General features: G+C 44.6%; 2 protein-coding genes and 1 long non-coding RNA gene across 4 annotated transcripts in view; 1 reads left to right on the forward strand and 2 right to left on the reverse strand.

Moving 5' to 3' along the window:
* The window catches only part of LOC119396126 (uncharacterized), a 280780-nt gene that overhangs the window by 245037 nt on the left and 17478 nt on the right, over nt 1-18265 (forward strand). The gene's annotated exons all lie outside the window — the stretch shown is intronic.
* LOC125759015 (uncharacterized) lies at nt 818-17396 on the reverse strand. 2 transcript variants are annotated; one of them, XR_007416562.1, is made up of 3 exons: nt 17368-17396; nt 1331-2047; nt 818-951 (listed from the first exon to the last, which is right to left on the reverse strand). It is a non-coding gene; the product is annotated as an uncharacterized LOC125759015 (long non-coding RNA). The 2 variants fall into 2 exon arrangements; XR_007416561.1 differs by lacking the exon at nt 17368-17396 and having other exon boundaries at nt 1331-2341.
* LOC119396135 (uncharacterized) lies at nt 6355-11638 on the reverse strand. The gene is made up of 2 exons (XM_037663228.2): nt 11518-11638; nt 6355-6948 (listed from the first exon to the last, which is right to left on the reverse strand). The coding sequence occupies exons 1-2, from the start codon at nt 11552-11554 to the stop codon at nt 6374-6376; spliced, it is 612 nt and encodes a 203-aa protein (XP_037519156.2). The 5' UTR covers nt 11555-11638; the 3' UTR covers nt 6355-6373.

Consider the following 18265-nt stretch of genomic DNA (forward strand, 5'->3'; position numbering starts at 1 on the left):
CTTTTCTGTCAGTGGTCATGAATCCAGGTGACGGAGCTTGGCTTCCATACTACGTCGTTGAGCCTGGTATGATGGGCAGTGGCATAAAATGTGTTCAAGTGTCTCCTCGCAGGCGCAAATTTTGCATGCCTCACTGCTGGCCATTCCAATGTTACACGAATACGCATTCGTAAATGTCACGCTCAACCACGTGCGACACAGCGAAGTTGCATCGCGTCGTGAGAGCCCGGATGGCAAACGAAGGTGAAAATTTGGGTCAATCGAATACAGGCGCGCGTTGGAAAAACCCTGCGTATTCCACTGTAGAAGCGCGATACGGCGTGCAAGTGATTGCAGTCGCCACGCGGCGTCCGTTCTCAAGAGTGGTATTGGTGTCCGCAGGTCTCGGTCATGCGCCGATCGTGCAGCTTCATCCGACAATTCCGCAATGACTCTGCAATGATTGAAATATAATATCATGTCCTTCCTCGAGGGCTTGGTGGTAGTCATGCCTTATCTCGTATACTGATTGTTCGTATAATCCGTGCCGTAAAGCAAATCTGCCCTACCAAAAAATGGGACGGCGCAACGCGCTTCTCTGAACGAGTCGAGAGATGTGCCATGTCCTTGCTACCTCTTGTTCGTGCTAAGAAATATGATGAAGTTGCCTGTATGTTTCTTTGTGTCTCTGTGCCTGGTGGCACAATAGTCAGTGTCTGTACATTGCAGAGCACAGTGTGGTCATCAGCTGATGAAACATATGAGGAAACAGTCGCTCTCACGTAGGAGAAGTATAGTGCAGGTTCTCACGATTGGAAAATGAGAGTAGAGCCAAACGTTTAGTTGCACTGGAATACGTTATTTTATTGATGTCTCAGAAGTTAGCGAAATAGTTCCAAATTGTGTTGGTTCACTGCACCGGATAATCTTATGACTCCGTTTTTTAAAAGGCCGAGGACGCACCATGAATCGCTGTAAACAAGAAAATGCATTTTCTTTATATCCACCTTTATCACAAAGAAAAAAAAACATGCAGGAGAGCGCCACAATACATCATTATATCGTAATTAGCTATGATTCAGATGTTTATGCTTGATCATAGTGTGTTGGGTGATTACAGTTAAAATTGCGCATGTAGTATTAATGGGCGAACTTTAAATGTTACAAAAGTCAAAGAATCGCTTGGTCAGAGTGAGAACGCGCTTTCATCGACGACGGCGCATTATTAGATGTGAAATATAACGTCCCAGCATTTACCTTTGTGTAATTGCGGCTATGCATGTAAGGTTGCTAAAACAAATTATGCGAATAAAGTCTGCAAAATTACATACGGGCATAAACTTATTCTTACCGTTGACGTAAGCAACCCAAGCTATGACGGCATTCGCTGCTTACTGGCTGCTAGAACTGGAGGAGGAGCTAGGGAGGGGAAAGAGGAGACAAAAAATGTTTAATATCGTTTTTACGTAAGCATCAAAAAGCGCATCAAAACAAGTAGCTTTAAAATCTGATTAGGCACAGACGGTTCCAACAATTCGCTTGAGGATCAGCTATATTCACAAAGCTTTTTATTCGTGAAGGTTCGGTTTGAAATTGGCCTGCTTTACGACAATCATCGTCTTTCAAAGCGGACCACTGTCATCTATGACACACACCCAAACTTATTTGAATGCAATGAAATGTTAGTCTAGCGTTTAGTATTCACAGAAATGTTCATATAAATTTATATAGAAAAGGAGAATGACGCTCGGGAAGTAAGGAATAATGCGTACCAATAAGACGCGTGAGAGCACTTAGTTATTTTATAATATGCGTGAATTGCAGCGAAAATTCGGCAGATTCCATGCGTTGTGGGAATCCGTTTCATCCGAAGCAGTCGGTGAATACCTCACTGCTGTATTTCATGGCTTTGAGCTAAGCGTTACAAGGTGGATTTACGTGTTCTTGTAATCGTAGTAGCTGTGTGCACATCGTGAGCTTACCAGGCACGTCGACAACAGTGGTGTTTAAAGGGTAACTTATGGTGCGACGTAACGTCAGCGCTCACGTTAGAGTACATAGGTCAGTACTAAGAAACTAAGGGCATTTTATGGTGCAATCGCGTGAATATCATATCTAACTTTCATTGATGTATTCGTCCGTGGTCGAGCAATGCTTCAATATAACTTGCTCAATCATAGAAATACAAATGTAATGTTTATTGCACTGCTATAAAAGCGGAGCGAACACTTGACCCACAGATATTAATCTGATATGACGCCTCTATTGTAGGACTACATATGTAGTGTTTATTGCTTTCTGGTAAAATGAGATGAGCACCACAACCACAACTGACGCTGTACCGGCACTACGTCTGCATAGGCTGTTTCTCTTTTTTATTTTCGAGAGTTTTCTCCAAAGCAGTTTATAGGCCTGGCGTGGCTCTGTGGTAGAGTATCTGATTGCCACGCAGAATGCTTGGGTTCGATTCCTGCTGGGATCCTAATTTTTATTCTTTACATTCGTCGTGTCAAGGCTACCAATGGCGGTTTTTCTTAACGCTCTCGTACTTAAATTACCAATGTCTGTTCTCGCAGTTCCTGGGTAGATATAAACTGTCAATCACCTGTGGCGCATACCCGTACACCGCGGCCCGTGGTGAACGGGTATGTACCACACGTGTCTAGAGGAAAGGGTTTGACGACGTACGCGACATAATTTTCACGTTATTCATGTCATGACCAGACAGTCATATTCGTGAAGTGTTCTTACCCTCCCGTACCTGTTTTGGTGTATTTCGGTGTATACCAAGCTAAGGAGGCGATCATGAGAGCACCCAGACGTAGGCGGCTAGAGATAGATAGATAGATAGATAGATAGATAGATAGATAGATAGATAGATAGATAGATAGATAGATAGATAGATAGATAGAAACGTGTCAAGGAAACTAGTGTGACTCCGCAGGGCTTGCGGAATGTGTTTACTGTACATTCAAAACGCACTGTAACGGAGGATGCATCGTTTAGGTTGTAGCATGCGCTGCACAAATAGCAGAACAATGTTCATTATGCATGAATTGCACATGAGAGTTTTCATTGAGAAGCGTTGACTGTGTCTATCTATCTATCTATCTATCTATCTATCTATCTATCTATCTATCTATCTATCTATCTATCTATCTATCTATCTATCTATCTATCTATCTATCTATCTATCTATCTATCTATCTATCTATCTATCTATCTATCTATCTATCTATCTATCTATCTATCTATCTATCTATCTATCTATCTATCTATCTATCTATCTATCTATCCTCCTACGTCTGGGTGCTCTCGCGGTCGTTTCCTTCATTTGACACGCCAAAATTCGCATGGAAGGACATTAGTGTACAACGAACACGAATAAGAGGTCATTACATAAATAGGATGAGATAGTCGTCGCTTACGTCATGAAACCCGCGTGTCAGCGTTAAGCGTTAAGGAGCGTCAGCGTTAAGGAGCTTGCGTCGCACAAAATCCGGGGGCCGCGGTGGAAACGTTGTAACGGTAATGGTTGGGTTTTATGTCACAAAACCACGATATGATTATGAGCGACGCCGTAGTAGAGGGCTCTGGAAATTTCGACCATTTGAGGTTCTTTAACGTGCACCTAAACCTAAGTACAAGGGGTCAAGGAGTTTCGCCTACATCGAAAATGCGGCCGCCGCGGCCAGGATTCGATCACCGGACCTTCGGGTCAGCCAGCAGTCGAGCACCATAACCACTAGACCACCGTGGCGGGTCGGTGGAAACTTTGTTGGTGAGGGAAAAGTCAGAGGGACGGCTGAAATGTAAATCACTATTAGAGCCGGAATCAAACCCAGACATTTTGAGTGACAGTAACTATTCTACCACAGTGCCCCGCTAGTGCTTGAAACCGGTTTTGAAAATGATCCCGTACAGTCATGTCAGGGCAACGACAATCGTGGTTGCACTATTGGATATCGGCTTTAAATAAAATGTAATAAACGTTACATATCAACTTTTATGACTCGCCAAGCTATAGTAAACAATAGCTAAAACCGAAGGAATACAGCGGAAATTGTTGCTTATGATATGAACATCATAGCACCGTTACGTGCAGTTCGTTTCGATTGAACTGTCATCTGTGGTCTAACTTGAGTGCCACCGTTACGTCGGACGATAAATTACCTTTTGGGCATCGGTGTAGTCGAGGTCCCTGGTGAGCCCATGATATACCCAGAACTACAAAGCGCAGGAAGACGTCGGTCCGACACGAAACGCTTGACTCCAAGCAACAACAACAACAACCAAAATGTACTATGGCCCGCTACTCGCCTACTGCTTCGTATGACATCGACTCCCAGGATGTGTGGGATCTGCCCGAATCGTTTTGCTCCCTTTGTGAGCAGCACGTCGTTCTTTTTCTTTGCGCACGACGGGTCTGAGCTGCTCTATTGTTTTTACATTGCCCATTCTTTGTTGTGTGATAAACACTGCATTCTTTCACCTTGGGGACTTTTGGTCTTCTCTCCTGTACGAGTTCATGTGGACTACGCTACTCGCAAGACATGGCCTGGGCAAGGGCTGAGAAAAAAACAAGATGGCTGATCCCTCCGTCATAGGAATCGGTATAACACGAAGTTGAAACGTGTCGTCACGGAAGTTGATCGTTTATAATGCATTGACACATGAGAGCTTGTACAATGTCTGTAGTTGTTTGGCGGATATAGCACCGCTTGATGTGGACGCACCCACGTTGACGCCTAGTGGCACATCTCCGTCCCGATGACTAACGCCTATGATCATGATTTAACCCTCGCGGTAGCTGAAGTCGTTAACATATACCTGGACACCGCACATGGTGAATCCCGCGCAAAGATGGCATCAACAAGCACATAATAAGCACTGATACTCGATATGCACTCCTTGAAAACTTCGTGAAACGCAAAGGGAAACGACGCAATGCGCGTCGTGTGTTCCCTCTATCTAGCCTGACAGTGAATTCTCTCAGGGCGAGCGGGGAGCGCGGCGCGACAGCCAGGCGAGCATCGGAGAGCTATTTCTTTAATATGGATAGATGCTATGAGCGAAGCTTGGGCTAAAGCCGCCTCCTCGCGGTGCGTTAAAGCGGTAACGAAATTACACTTCTGCTAATGAAAGCGCGCCGAATGGGACAGTCGTAGGAACAGCGCTTTGCCGAAGCTAATCGCGGAGGCCACGCATTACTTCACTCTACCGCGTCCAGACGGCGACACCAACCCGCGAACCAAGAGCACTGTGAGAGCGTGTGAGGAGGAGGAGGAATAAACGTTTATTGTACGAAACGGTGTCGCGGTGCTAGTCCCGCGTCTACCCTAGGTGGGAGGTCTCCTCATTCCAGGAACCCTTGAAATGGTGTAATTTTTTATCTCTCACACGCCAAAGAGCGTGTGAGAGATAAAAAATTACACCATTTCCCGCTAAAGGGGACCATGAGGCGATGCGAAGCCGGAGCACTTGCACGATCGCGTTCTGTTGGCGTTCTTTGGGCATGCTACCGACCTCGCGAAGAGGAACGCTACGCGCGTCTTGTCTTCCCTCTGGCCTGGCCGTTAATTCTCACAGGGCGAGCGGGGAACGCAGTCGGCAGGCGTGCGAGAGGGGGCAGCGTAGGAGAGGAGAGAGATGGGGAGGGGACGCGCATGCGCTGGTGCTCATCGCGGCGTTTCGCAGGAGAGAATTTCGGCATGTCTAGCCCGCGTTTCAGAGGAAGAGAGGAAAGGGGGGTGGAGAGGGGAAAGGGGTGGGAGAATGGGGAGAGGGAAAAGGGGTGAGGGGAAGTGGAGAGGGTGAGGGGAGAAGGTGAGTGGAGAGGGTATGCACATGCGCAGTAAGGGTGGTCACGCCGCACGCCACCACCGCCACCACCACCACCGGATTGAACTCCACCATAAGATACTTCGCATCTAAGGCGCGTTCGTAGAGCCTCCTTCATGTGTTCGGTGGTAGCGCAGTGGGTTAGACGCCCGCCAGCCATCATTGCGTACCGAGTATTCGTAGGGTCACACCTGTCAACGGAACTTTTTCTTCTCGTTTTTTTTTCTTTGTCATCTGATTACCCCGCACCTCCACCACAAAGATGTTACGTAAAATGACACGAGGCGTGACTATTTACAAGTGTATTTGCACTGATGTGCACAGCATCGGTCAAGATGGAGGACAGCACCCACAGCAGACCGACAGGCCAGTCCTCTTTGTCGTCTTCTGTATGCAGAATATCTGGCTCATGATGGGTTAGCTACGTAGCAATATTGCTGACGTATTTCCGTCACGGAAATGAAACTTTCCGCCACGAAAGTCTTGGTGGACCCCGGCATAAAACACTTTCGTGTTAAAAATAACCTATGGTAGCGCAGACCTTAACGTACTCTTACCTAGATGATGATGCACCAGCAGAGCTACCTCTAGCGGATTGGGATCCAGCAGAGCGGAGGCTTCTTTGTCCACGTCCGGCACCACTGACTCCCCAGCCCCAGGAGGACGGGCCATAGTAGCCGAACCCTGGTGCGCCATAGAAGCCGTCGAAACCTCCAAAGCCATAGTCACCAAAGCCAAAGTCGCCAAAGCCATAGGGCTGTTGTCCGTAATATCCGGGATAATAGTATCCACCTGGGAAACCATATCCGTAAAAACCAGCTCCTCCTGGGAAAAATCCGGAAGCTCCTCCCGCTCCAGGTCTGCCAGAAACGCCAGGTCTACCAGAGGAGGAAGCACCAGCGCTTCCAGGTAGAAGAGATGAGCTGAAGCCTCCGACCAGGCTTCCTCCCGCTGAGCCACTAAGACCTGGTAGTCCTCTGCTGGCACTGCCACCAAAAGAAGACCCACCAAGTCCGAGGCCCAGTCCGCCACTAGATCCAGCACTGCTGCCAGCTCCAGGGATGTTGCCCAATCCACTAGAGGCACCTAGGTCTAGTTTTGCCCCAGGCGCAGCATAGGCCAGCGAAGCTATTGATATAAAATTAGAGAAAAATATAGAATTTTTACATTCTTCTTGTCTGTCTTTATGTTGCCAAAATATAATGTTGGTACGTACATGGTCATCCCTTTCCAGTGGGAATAGCCATTGCAACACGTCAATATGTACTAAGCCTTATTTTCCGTTAACACATCAAAACTGGAATGGCAGCTAACTGATCTCATATATGCAGCATAGCGCCGTTTTCTTCCACATTCCTTTACGTGCGTGAAAAGAAGCATGATGCCCGATTATAAAGATAAGCCATGAAGAAGTATAGTATTCAAAGTGTCCCAACCATCACGCAGCACGATTTTAAAAAAAAGAGGAATGGCGTTAAGCGAAGCAAACATACTGCATATTGTTCTTAGTACACTGGCGCAGCCACTACCATCTTATTTGTTAATGAGCTTCAATTATTTAGTCATAATTAAACTTGTCACTCGACAAGTACTCACCTAATTATCAAAATGTCGTTAAGGCATCTTCAAATGACATCTAACTGGGCTATATTCAACAACGTACTAATTGCGTGCTCATTTTTCCCGGTTCATAAAGAAAGCCCCCGAAATCTTACAAGTGACACGTGACTAGACTGCTGCGCACATTAGGAAGCAGCGCCCGCAAACAGGCTGTGAGGTAGCCACTATCAAGTAAAAAATGCAGAAGAAAAATATGGATAGTCCTGACTCCCCGACCTAAAAATGCGCTGCTTTGGTCCTACAGTAAGGCCGCAATGAGAACGGCGGCCCGGCTACGTTATCAATGGGAACAGTCAGCCGGGGTAATGATAGTGACGTACAATCGGGTGGAAGGTTTTCGATCTACGAATCCCTGCAAAATTGCGACGCTGCTTTCATTTGCGGGTGGGAGCATAGTCCCGTGTTGTTTTTCATGTTTCGCGGGAGAGAGACCGCATAGTCAAATACATTGAAATAGCTAACTCTACAGATTAGGGTGGCAGCAATACCCTCAACCACACTCCCTATTAAAAAAAACTGCAGGCAATAGAATGAAACCTCTTACAAATACTTCCTCAAACGCGATGGTTTATAATCATTGCTACCTGGACTTCTACTCAGTTTTAAAGACAGCAATGAGCGGGTGGACCCCAAACACATTATCTGGGCTTGTTTGCAACATCGTGAAGGGGCCAAACATCACATATATGGACGCGGAGCAGTAGGAGACCGCGCTGCTTAGCTCAGGCACCTAGGACCAATTACAAGTAATCAGGCAAGCCGAAGATGCCGGTAGGACCCGATGACTCCTAGCTGCCATCTAATGAAGGAGAAATTCCTCTGACACTTGTCGTTTTAATAAAACTTGTTTCTCTCTCTCTCTCTCGCGGGCTTTCTTTATTAGCCGGAAGATTAAGCACGCAATTAGTACGTTGTTGAAAATAGCCCAGTTAGATGTCATTTGAACGTGCCTACATATGCCTCATTGTCATTTCAATAATTACGTGCGTGCTTGTCAAATTACCGTAACTATAATTATGGCTAATTAATTAAACCCCATTAACGAAACAAATTAGTGATGGCTGCTTCAGTCTACTGCGAACAATATGTACTAGGTTTGGTTCGCGTAACGCTGTTCCTTCTTTCTAAAAACCATGCTGCGTGATTATTGGGACACCCAGTATATAACGTCACAGTGATGTAGCATTTCCAGTTCCCTTTTGCAGATTTTTGTGCGGCTGGAACATGGACAGGGATCCCAACATGTCCAATCAAACCCGCGGTGTCTTTTTTGTGTTAACCATTTTTGAGCTCTACTAAAATGTCAAATAAACCAAACCAACTAGACAAGCATTCTACTTTAGGATACAAATGTTTGTATACGAAACATGTGCACGCTGCTGCTGACATGCTTTTTCATTCGCCACCTCTGCGACGCCTCCAGTCATTACAGCGAAGGAGACCCTAAATAATACGGCATAATCTTGCGAAAAAATTTTGGATTCTAAATCATAGCCCTCAACGTGACTGAATTTAAGCGGTGGCAAGTACATTTCTGCTCCATACTCCCTGCGGGAATGGTGATATTTGTGACATTTTTACTTATTTTCTTATCAAGCCCTTTATTGCACATCCCTCCCCCCTTTTTTTTCGCGTACCTCGAACTTTAAGCTCATGAAGATTCCTAGATGTGGTTTGCACAATGTAGTGTCTGACATGAAAATTTTATTATTCCTTTCGTGATCTTTGTTGTTTCTAGTGCAGTCAACATATTTAATTATTTTTTGTGCTAGCAATATTTTCGTCAACTCCTTGTAGGTAGTAAGATGCAAACTATATGTTCCTGTTGAGTCTTATTCTGATAGAATGCTCAGTGTTTTTGTGATAATTTTGTAATACAAAAAAAATTTATGAAAGCATTATTAGTCGTAAATGATTTTTTCTAGCTTACTATTGAAATGACATTCTTGTAATTTCACATACGTACATATGAGCCAGAGCATCTTCTGTGTATGTCCAAGTTTTCTGTGTAACTCTATTTAAATTAGCCAAGATTGATGCCTATCGTCCAGGTCACAAAGCGTGAGATAGGTAGAAATGCAATCGGTCCTATTTCATGTATCCTGCACCTTTTGACGTTAACATAAAATCAACCAAACAATAAAGCTTCGTTGGATATATTCAATTTATACAGTGCAATTTAGGTTTCTTGTTTGGAAACACTGTATTGTAGATTTATTTTAAATGGAAAAGCGTAACGCCATACTTTTCCGGAAGCCGTAAGGGAGAAGTTGTATCTCACTCGGAAGTATCAGGTCACCATTTTTTCACGATTGATAATTTGCAAATAGATTCATAAACTAAGCTTTAATGTGGCGCATTAGATTTTTGCTCGCTCGCCTAAAATAGTTCCCGCGTTGCGAGAGGATACATCTACACCGTGTGCAAAGGCAGGAAGCGGGTTAGGTATTAGTGATCTCTGCGTGTTTTGGAGTAGAAGTTTGCTGAATTTACGACAATGAACCTCGTTTGTGTACATTGCCGAGCTTAAAAGTCTTATATAGGCTCCCATTTTAATGCTGTACTGCTGTGGTGAAATCATGGTGCTTCATGCTGCACGGCTGGGTTCCAAGAGCCTGACACATATCAAAGATGTATTCAAAATTTTCACTTGCTTATGAGGATAGTTACCTAGTGGGTATATAAATAGATGTTTGCTAGCAAATTGCTTAAAAAACAACTAACTTGACATAAGTTGCCGCATTTCTACTGGCTGATCTAAAAAAATATTTCCTAATACGACTACGTTCGCGACAAGGGTTCAACACATGCATAGGCGTAGACCGTGGTGAGTCTGTGGGGACAACATGTTACCTGCCGTAGCATCCTTTACTGCGACTTCTAGAACAGTGGCAGTTTATGAGCAGTTCAGAGCATATTTTTGAGCTGGCAAAATAGTTATTTATCTGAATAATGAATCCCATCGGCGTTACGAACTCGAGCACTGGTTGCAACGGTACTTCCTTTGAGACTAGTTGGTTCATACTGACCTCTTGACGGGCTGCGCATGCATAAAGAAGGAAAAAGAAGACACGATACAGCGCAGTACTGCGCGCTTTCTTGTCGTCTTTTTGCTGTTTTCTGCTTGTGCAGCACATCAAGAGTTCGAGTATTGGACCAGCGATCATTTGCGTGCTACCGCCTTTGTGAGGGACGCTTGCGAAATCTGCATCACAAAAAAAGTTAGGGCACTTTTTTCATATTTCTGTAATGTTGAGTTAGGAGAAATTGTTTTGAGCATTATGCTTGTGTGAATAATAACGAATCTCACACAGCCCAAACCAACCACAGCGTTTTGGGTGCTTCGCTTGGTTTTTACGTAGCTTTCTCATACCACTAAACTTTCATCTTCCAGAAGTAGTTGCCTGCCGCTCATGAAGGTAATGCGTAGTTTGATAAGCTGCACTGTTTTCGAAAAAAGGTGCTTGGAGAGGTCAGGTCAGATACCCAGTGGAATGAATTGATTGCCTGAAAGCATTGCTCGCTTCCAAAAAGAGCAGGTAGATAGTTGCCTTCTCAGCGTTTTTTTTTGAAGAGGCATATGCAGTATTCGCTATGGCATATCAATAAGTACATTTCGATTATCATGAGAATCTGGCATTTGTTTCTGTACTTTGAATCGTGGAATGAGGTGGAAAAAAATAATTCTCATCCGTACAAACAGCATCAGTTCCGTAAATTATCTAGCCCTAGTATTGGAATCTTCCATGTTCAGCAAGTACTTATATGTGGTTGTTATCTATATACGAAGATATCTATACGCATGATTATGTCAACAAATATGTGTCATGTTAATTCACTCAGGTTGTTCGCTGCTAAACGAGCAGTACTTACAGTAAGTAGACGAAAGTAAGCGTGATTAAACAGTTGGGAAAAATAGCATGTTAGTGAAGCAGCGGAAGCTATGAAGAATTCAAAACGAAAACCTGGCCTGATCGCATAGTTAGTCAAAGGTTCGTAGCAATGCAAAATTCATAACAATAGGATGTAAGCTGAAATGAATAATTTAAAGAAAAAATGTGGCTCAGAAAGTCTCACCTGCCGACAAAAGCGCGATGGTAACGAAGGTCCTCATGACTATGGTGTTTTTCCCGGCGTTTTCCTTTTGACCAACCGCAGAAAAGTGAGTTTTCTGAGCCTGCTGCCGCTTATATATAGCAGTGGCTGGTGTAATGTGCATAAACAGTACAACAATACTTCTGTAAAGGATCTGCTTCTTTTTTGTTCAAAGTAGCCCCCTACGAAGTACATACGTATTCTATTGCAAGTGCGCGAAATAAAGAAAAAAAAAGACTAGAGATTGCCATTATTTTTCTTTTTACAATGGCCGATATGTCGTGCGCCTGGAAAGCGGCCGCAGGAACGATGGCAGATTCAAACCAAGCTTGCATTCTCAACGTATCTGAAAAAAATCTGCAGCAACAAAAATAAGAAAATGAATATGAGAACAGAAAAATAAATAAATAAATAGATAAATAAACAATTTGAAGCGTGTGCAGAGGTAAGTGAACAATGCGTTTTTTTTTTCAACCGATGCATCTTTGCGCAAACTTCCGTACAGCAGCTTAGGAATAGGCACAATGCCCCTTTTTTCTAGACCATCTACGCAGATGTATAATTCAGGGCTATAGGAGATGACTTTTGTGTAGCGCAATATTTGGTTGTTTCCTGTTCGTATACCGTATCTTTAATTGTCGATTGTAGCTTTATTGCAAGTTTCACCCTCTTCCCATTGATCCATGTCTGTCCCGTCCACGGCAGATTTACATTTTCGTTTTAACTGCCAAACCTTTCCCAAATTGACCTTTTTGACCTTCTGCATCCTTCGCCTACGTCAAACGTAGTCTGTTGAAATTGGTGGTATCTTCGCGAAAGCAGTCGAGATATGTTCGCAAAAAAAGAAGCCGACAAAAGCAATTTTCTTGTCTAACACATAACCAGTGCATGTATTCGGTCCGTGCTTCTTGAGGATTAATTGAAATTATTTGTCATGCATCCGCCGAAGTAGGAAAATGATGAATATACTCCAACTTATAGCTGGCCTGTTTCTGATGCCAGTTTAGATAAAAGTTTACCCAATGCAGCACTGGCACCTCGCAATAAAGTTCTTGACTGACTAACTGATGCAGTACCTCCAACAAAATTATTGGGCGGCTTCAAGGGTTGATGAAAGCCTTTGCGTGGTGGTGTGTATACGCTGGCGCTTTGCGCTGAAATGGTGGATTGCGGTTACCACTTAATTCATCCTTTTCAGACGCCACCTATAAAGAACTGTTTGTAAATGTGTCACATTGATACAACAATATTTAGAGGCACTCGATAATTTATTGAAACAAAAAGATGGTTGATCCCTCCGTCATAGGAATCGGTGTAACACGAAAGTGAAACAGTCGCCACAGAAGTAGTTGATTTATAGTGCATTGGTATATGAGATCTTGCACAATGTCTATTGTTGTTTGGCAGATATAGCACCGCTTGACGTGGATGCACCCACGTTGACGTCTAGTGGCACATCTCCGTACCGAGGACTAACGGCCATGATCACGATTTAACTCTTGCGGTAGCTAAAGTTGTGAAGATATACCTGGACACCGTATGTGGTGGATCCCGCGCAACGGTGGCATAAAGAAGAGCATAGCAAACACTGATACTCGATATGCACTCCTTCAAATCGTCGTGAAAGACGAAGATAACGCGATGAGCGTCGCGTCTTCCCTCTAGCCGGGCCGTTAATTCTCACAAGGTGAAAGGGGAACGCTGTGCAGCAGCCAGGCGAGAGTCTGAGACCTCCATTAGGGGCGATGCACTTTAAAATCTCAGCGTGCATCATCGTCTGCTGTCGTGAGGGTCCATTTGTTTGAGCGCAAGAAAGGGCGCAACCACGTCAGCGCTGCCGTGTGGTGAGAGAGAGCGAACGGTGCGTGTTGACTATCGAAACGCTCTTTCTGCGATGAACGCTGAACAACCAGCTCGCAAGGAACGAGAACACACTCGCCCGCGAGAGACAGCGCCGAGGCAGGCAGCGTATGCTAGCGAGTTTCTTGATTGATAAAACCGGCTGCTCGCATTGCACAACCGTTCACCGGCCACCCCGTATATATAGGCATTGGATCTCGACCTGCAATGTAGTGCCGGTGGGAGATTTCGCTTGTGCGTAGCTGAACAATAAAGATTCGCAGGGGACACGTTCACTAAAAGCAGACTGCGGGGTCTCTGTGTCTAATCTTTCTTCTGTCTCTCATTGCCCATTAGCAGTGATTTTGGTGTGGGAAACACTGGCGAACACTGCGCGCTCCGCCACTCCACAGGTTTCACGTTAGTGGAGCTGAAGCACCTTTCCCTGCATGCTTCGCCCCTCCCCAATTTTGTATGTGGATGGATGCTATGAGCGAGGCTTGGCCTAAAGCCGCCACCTCGCGGTGTGTTAAAGCATTGACGAAATTAGACTTCTCCTACAGGAAACTCGCCGAATGGGACGGTCGTAGCAGTGGCGCGTTGCGGCAGCTGATTGCAGAGGCAACGAAGTTCTCTTTCTTTAGCCTGGTGGCACACATGTCACCGCTCCGTTATGAAGGGGACGCTCATAGCATCCATCCATCCATCCATCCATCCATCCATCCATCCATCCATCCATCCATCCATCCATCCATCCATCCATCCATCCATCCATCCATCCATCCATCCATCCATCCATCCATCCATCCATCCATCCATCCAAGCTAGCGAAACGGCCGCGAGCGCATCATGAGCGTGGCATGTATATTATGCTGTACATGACATGCGTGTCATGATTTGCACGTTAGGACCTGTCAGTTATGTTAGTAATACACTCTTTTCACGCCGTATCAATTTTGGTATATATCAAGTTAACGAAACGGTCGTAAGAGCACCAAGACTGTGACATGTATATCATGTCGTTCATGACATGCATGTCATGATTTTCATGTTAGGACTCGTCATTCATGTTTGTCATACAGTCATGTTATGTCATACCAATTTTGGTGTACATTCGATTAAGGAAACGAGCAGGAGAGAACAAAGTCGTAGGCGGCTGGATAGATAGATAGATAGATAGATAGATAGATAGATAGATAGATAGATAGATAGATAGATAGATAGATAGATAGATAGATAGATAGATAGATAGATAGATAGATAGATAGATAGATAGATAGATAGATAGATAGATAGATAGATAGATAGATAGATAGATAGATAGATAGATAGATACGCTCAAAGTCGCAGAAGTTCGCTAAGAAATGCTTCGCATTTAAAAATGACAGCATATCCACGGGGTGAATGATGATGAGTGGGGCGACGCTCCGGATAAAATCATCGGTAAACCGTGAAACACTTCCGTGAAATTCGCCCAGTACATCATATAAAGAGTGTGAAACACCGTGTATATATTAAACATCAAACTTTTATTGTACTGTTGCTTTACGTGGTCCCTTCATTATCACCGCTTTGTGATCGGTGAAATGCAGGGAAAATGTCTGCTCCCGAGCGAAAGAGAAAGCGCGCCAAGAGCGACCGCGTTCCCCGCTCGCCCTGTGAGAATTAACGGCAAGGCTAGAGGGAAGACACGACGCGCGTAGCGCTCGATCCTCTTCGAGTTCCACGACGCGACGTCGGTATCATGCCCAACGAAAGCCAGCGGAACGCGATCGTGCAAGTGCTCCGGCTTCGCGAACAATGCACGGCGTTTACTGCACATAAAGCGTCCCAAAGCCAAACATCTTGCTCAAGGTGTGCTTTGCGTTTTGCGTAGAAATAATTTCTTTCTCATGTACATTAAGACGAAAAGTTGAAAGCTCACTAGAGTATATCGCCCGCAAGGTACGTCTTTTAGTGTGATTAAATCAAGGAACACTACAGTGTCTTGTAAATTATGATGTCTAGTGAATTGCTCATCTAGTGAGCAATTCATTAAACTAGAGCTGGCTACATACATACTACTACTACTACTACTACTACTACAGATGAGGGAACGACCCACACCCTAAGGAACTTCGCCCCTAAAAACTTTATTTAGGTCCTTAAGGAATCCACCCCAGTTTTATAGGGGGTGGATTGCGGGCCCCTCCCACGTAGGGACGGGGAGGCCGAGCCGCACCGCCGTGTCGTGGGCCTTCTGTACAGCCTTGAGCTGTTGTTGTAGGACCGGGCTCTTTATCATAGAATAAAATTTATCTTCAAAGAATTATTGATCCCTTCCCTGTAAAGAGGGGCACCTCCAGAGCATATGTCTAAGATCACTCAAGTGAGACCTCGCGCATTGGAGTGGGCTAGCTCGTTGACATTAGAAAGGCTCCCAAACATCGCGCCAAGATGAGCAGGGAACCAAGTAATTGTATGGTGTGTAAGTTCCTTGTGAGTGAAAATTCGAAGAATTTCCTTGCAGACGGACCCAGAAGCGAAGGCCCTAGCAGCGGATCTAGAGTCAGCGTAAATATCATAAATATCAGTTCGCTTCAGATCGAGGAGAGCGAGTGCGATGGCCATCTGCTCAGTTTTGTAAGAAGAAGAGACGACGCTGAAGATAGGATCCGACCCTTAGTATCTATGGATACTACAGCTAAGTGAGCGGACGCGCCGTACTGGGCGGCGTTTAGAAAGCATGCAAGCGAAGAGTGGGCGTGAGCGTGAGCTAAAAGAGGATGCTCGAGCGACACAAATGTCCACGTTGTACTGTGAAAAGTAAAATTATACGATTGACGTGACTCTGGGGAAGCGGCACATGGAATGACTCGTCGACCATGGCAGTGCCTTTGGCAAAGTGATTGCATGCAACAGTACACTGCAAAATTAAGTTAAATGAAGACAAATGTTTCATGCAGGACGTTCGGTTCACCCAAAGTTTAATGTATCTTGCCCTCTCTTAGCCCGCAGTCGATACAAATAGCAAGGATAAGTGGTGTACACAATTATGTACGTAGCGTCTCAAAGGGTTATATGATATAATATTTTAGACTCGCCAGTTTTAACTCAGCAGGCTGAAAACAACGCTTGAAAATATATTCGAGCACCTACGATACGTTCTTCGACCGCTTTCAACTTTGAATTCGTTTTACTTAAAAAGGTAGATATGTTGTGGAAAGACGCAAGAATGAAACAGTTAGCAGTGCCTGATGCGCATACTATCATGCGTTTACTGCTATTCTTTTTAAAAACCACGCCTTGAATGAAAATAATTGCGACCGCATTTGAGCACAGGTCGACGAAAGCAAGTTTTTTAATGCCGAGATTACAAAGCCTCGTACATATAGGCCTTAACTTAGCTCCCCAGTGTTGAGGGGAGCTGACTAAAAGTATTTATTTCTAAAGGAGAGATTTTCAAGCTGAACACCACCGCCGCATTGCATCAAAACGAAGTGGACAGAACGGCGATAAAAACAGAAACACGTGGGCGCTCTGTTGCAGGATATGTTACAGAATAGCACATCATGTTGACTTAAATCAGATAGCATCCTTCTGCGCAGTCTTCAAAAAGTGACATCATTTTATTTAAGACCCACACGCCGCTTTCGTTTCTTTCAATACTAATTTGACATACCTGCAGTACGTAGTACTCCTGAGATTACGGACACGTGCTGTATTTTTCGTGAATGATCACACGTAATTTCCTTCACTTTTTCAATAAAAGAATTCGGCAGATCCCACGGGTTGTGACAATCGATTTCATGCGAAGCAGTCAGACAGTAGTTCTATACTGTATTGTGTGCTTTGAGCCAAGCGTTACGAGGTGGATCGAAGCGTTTTTGTAAGCGTAGTAGCTGTGTGCACAGCGTGGGCTTACCAGGCACGTCGACAACACTGGCTTTTAAACGCTAACTTATGGTGTGACGTAACGTCAGCACTCACGTTAGAGTATGCATACGTCAGTACTAACGAAACTAAGTGCACTTTATGGTGCAATCATGTGAATATCATAAGTAAATTTCGTAATGTATTTCTCCGGGGTCGAGCAAAGATTCTATATAGCTTGCTGAATCACGGGAGCACAAGTGTAATGTTTATTATACTGCTATAAAAGCGTAGCCAACACTAGAACCACAAACGTTAATCTGATATGACGCCTGTATCGTAGGAGTACATATGTAGTGTTTATTACTTCGCTGTAAAATTAGATAGCCAGCACCACAACCACAATTGACGTTGTACCGCCATTACGCCTGCATAGGCTGTTGTTCCAAACCAGTTTCCAGACTTGGCGTGGACCTGTGGTACAATAACTGATTGCCACGCAGAATGCTTGGGTTCGATTCCTGCTGGGATTCTAATCTTTATTCTTGGCATTCTTCGGGTCAACGCTGCCGATGTCGGTTTTTCTTAACGCTCTCGGATTTAAATTACCAATGTCTGTTCTCGCCCTTCCTGAATAGATATCAACTGTCAGTCACCTGTGACGCATACCCCTACACCGCGGCACGTGGTAAACGGGTATGTGCCACACTTGTCTGGAGGAAAAGGGTTTGACTACGTACACGACAGGATTTTCACGTTATTCATGTCGTGACCCGACAGTCATAATCGTCAAATCTTCTTACCCTCCTATGCCAACTTTGGTCTACACCAAGTTAAGAAGGCGATCATGAGAGCACCCAAACGTAGGCTGCTAGATAGATAGATAGATAGATAGATAGATAGATAGATAGATAGATAGATAGATAGATAGATAGATAGATAGATAGATAGATAGATAGATAGATAGTATGGGGGCGCTCGGCGGCTGTGAGCGCGTTGACGACAACGACGATCTCATGTACGCTCGTGTCACGCGGCA

This window comes from Rhipicephalus sanguineus, chromosome 6, assembly GCF_013339695.2.
Source record: "Rhipicephalus sanguineus isolate Rsan-2018 chromosome 6, BIME_Rsan_1.4, whole genome shotgun sequence".
Classification (NCBI taxonomy): domain Eukaryota; kingdom Metazoa; phylum Arthropoda; class Arachnida; order Ixodida; family Ixodidae; genus Rhipicephalus; species Rhipicephalus sanguineus.

What these genes read in the sequence shown, in the direction of transcription:
- LOC119396135 (XM_037663228.2), bottom strand. Translation starts at nt 11,554, where the DNA reads ATGAGGACCTTCGTTACCATCGCGCTTTTGTCGGCAG. An exon ending in CATCGCGCTTTTGTCGGCAG is followed by an intron (nt 6,949 to 11,517) that starts GTGAGACTTTCT and finishes TTATATCAATAG; the next exon opens with CTTCGCTGGCCTATGCTGCG.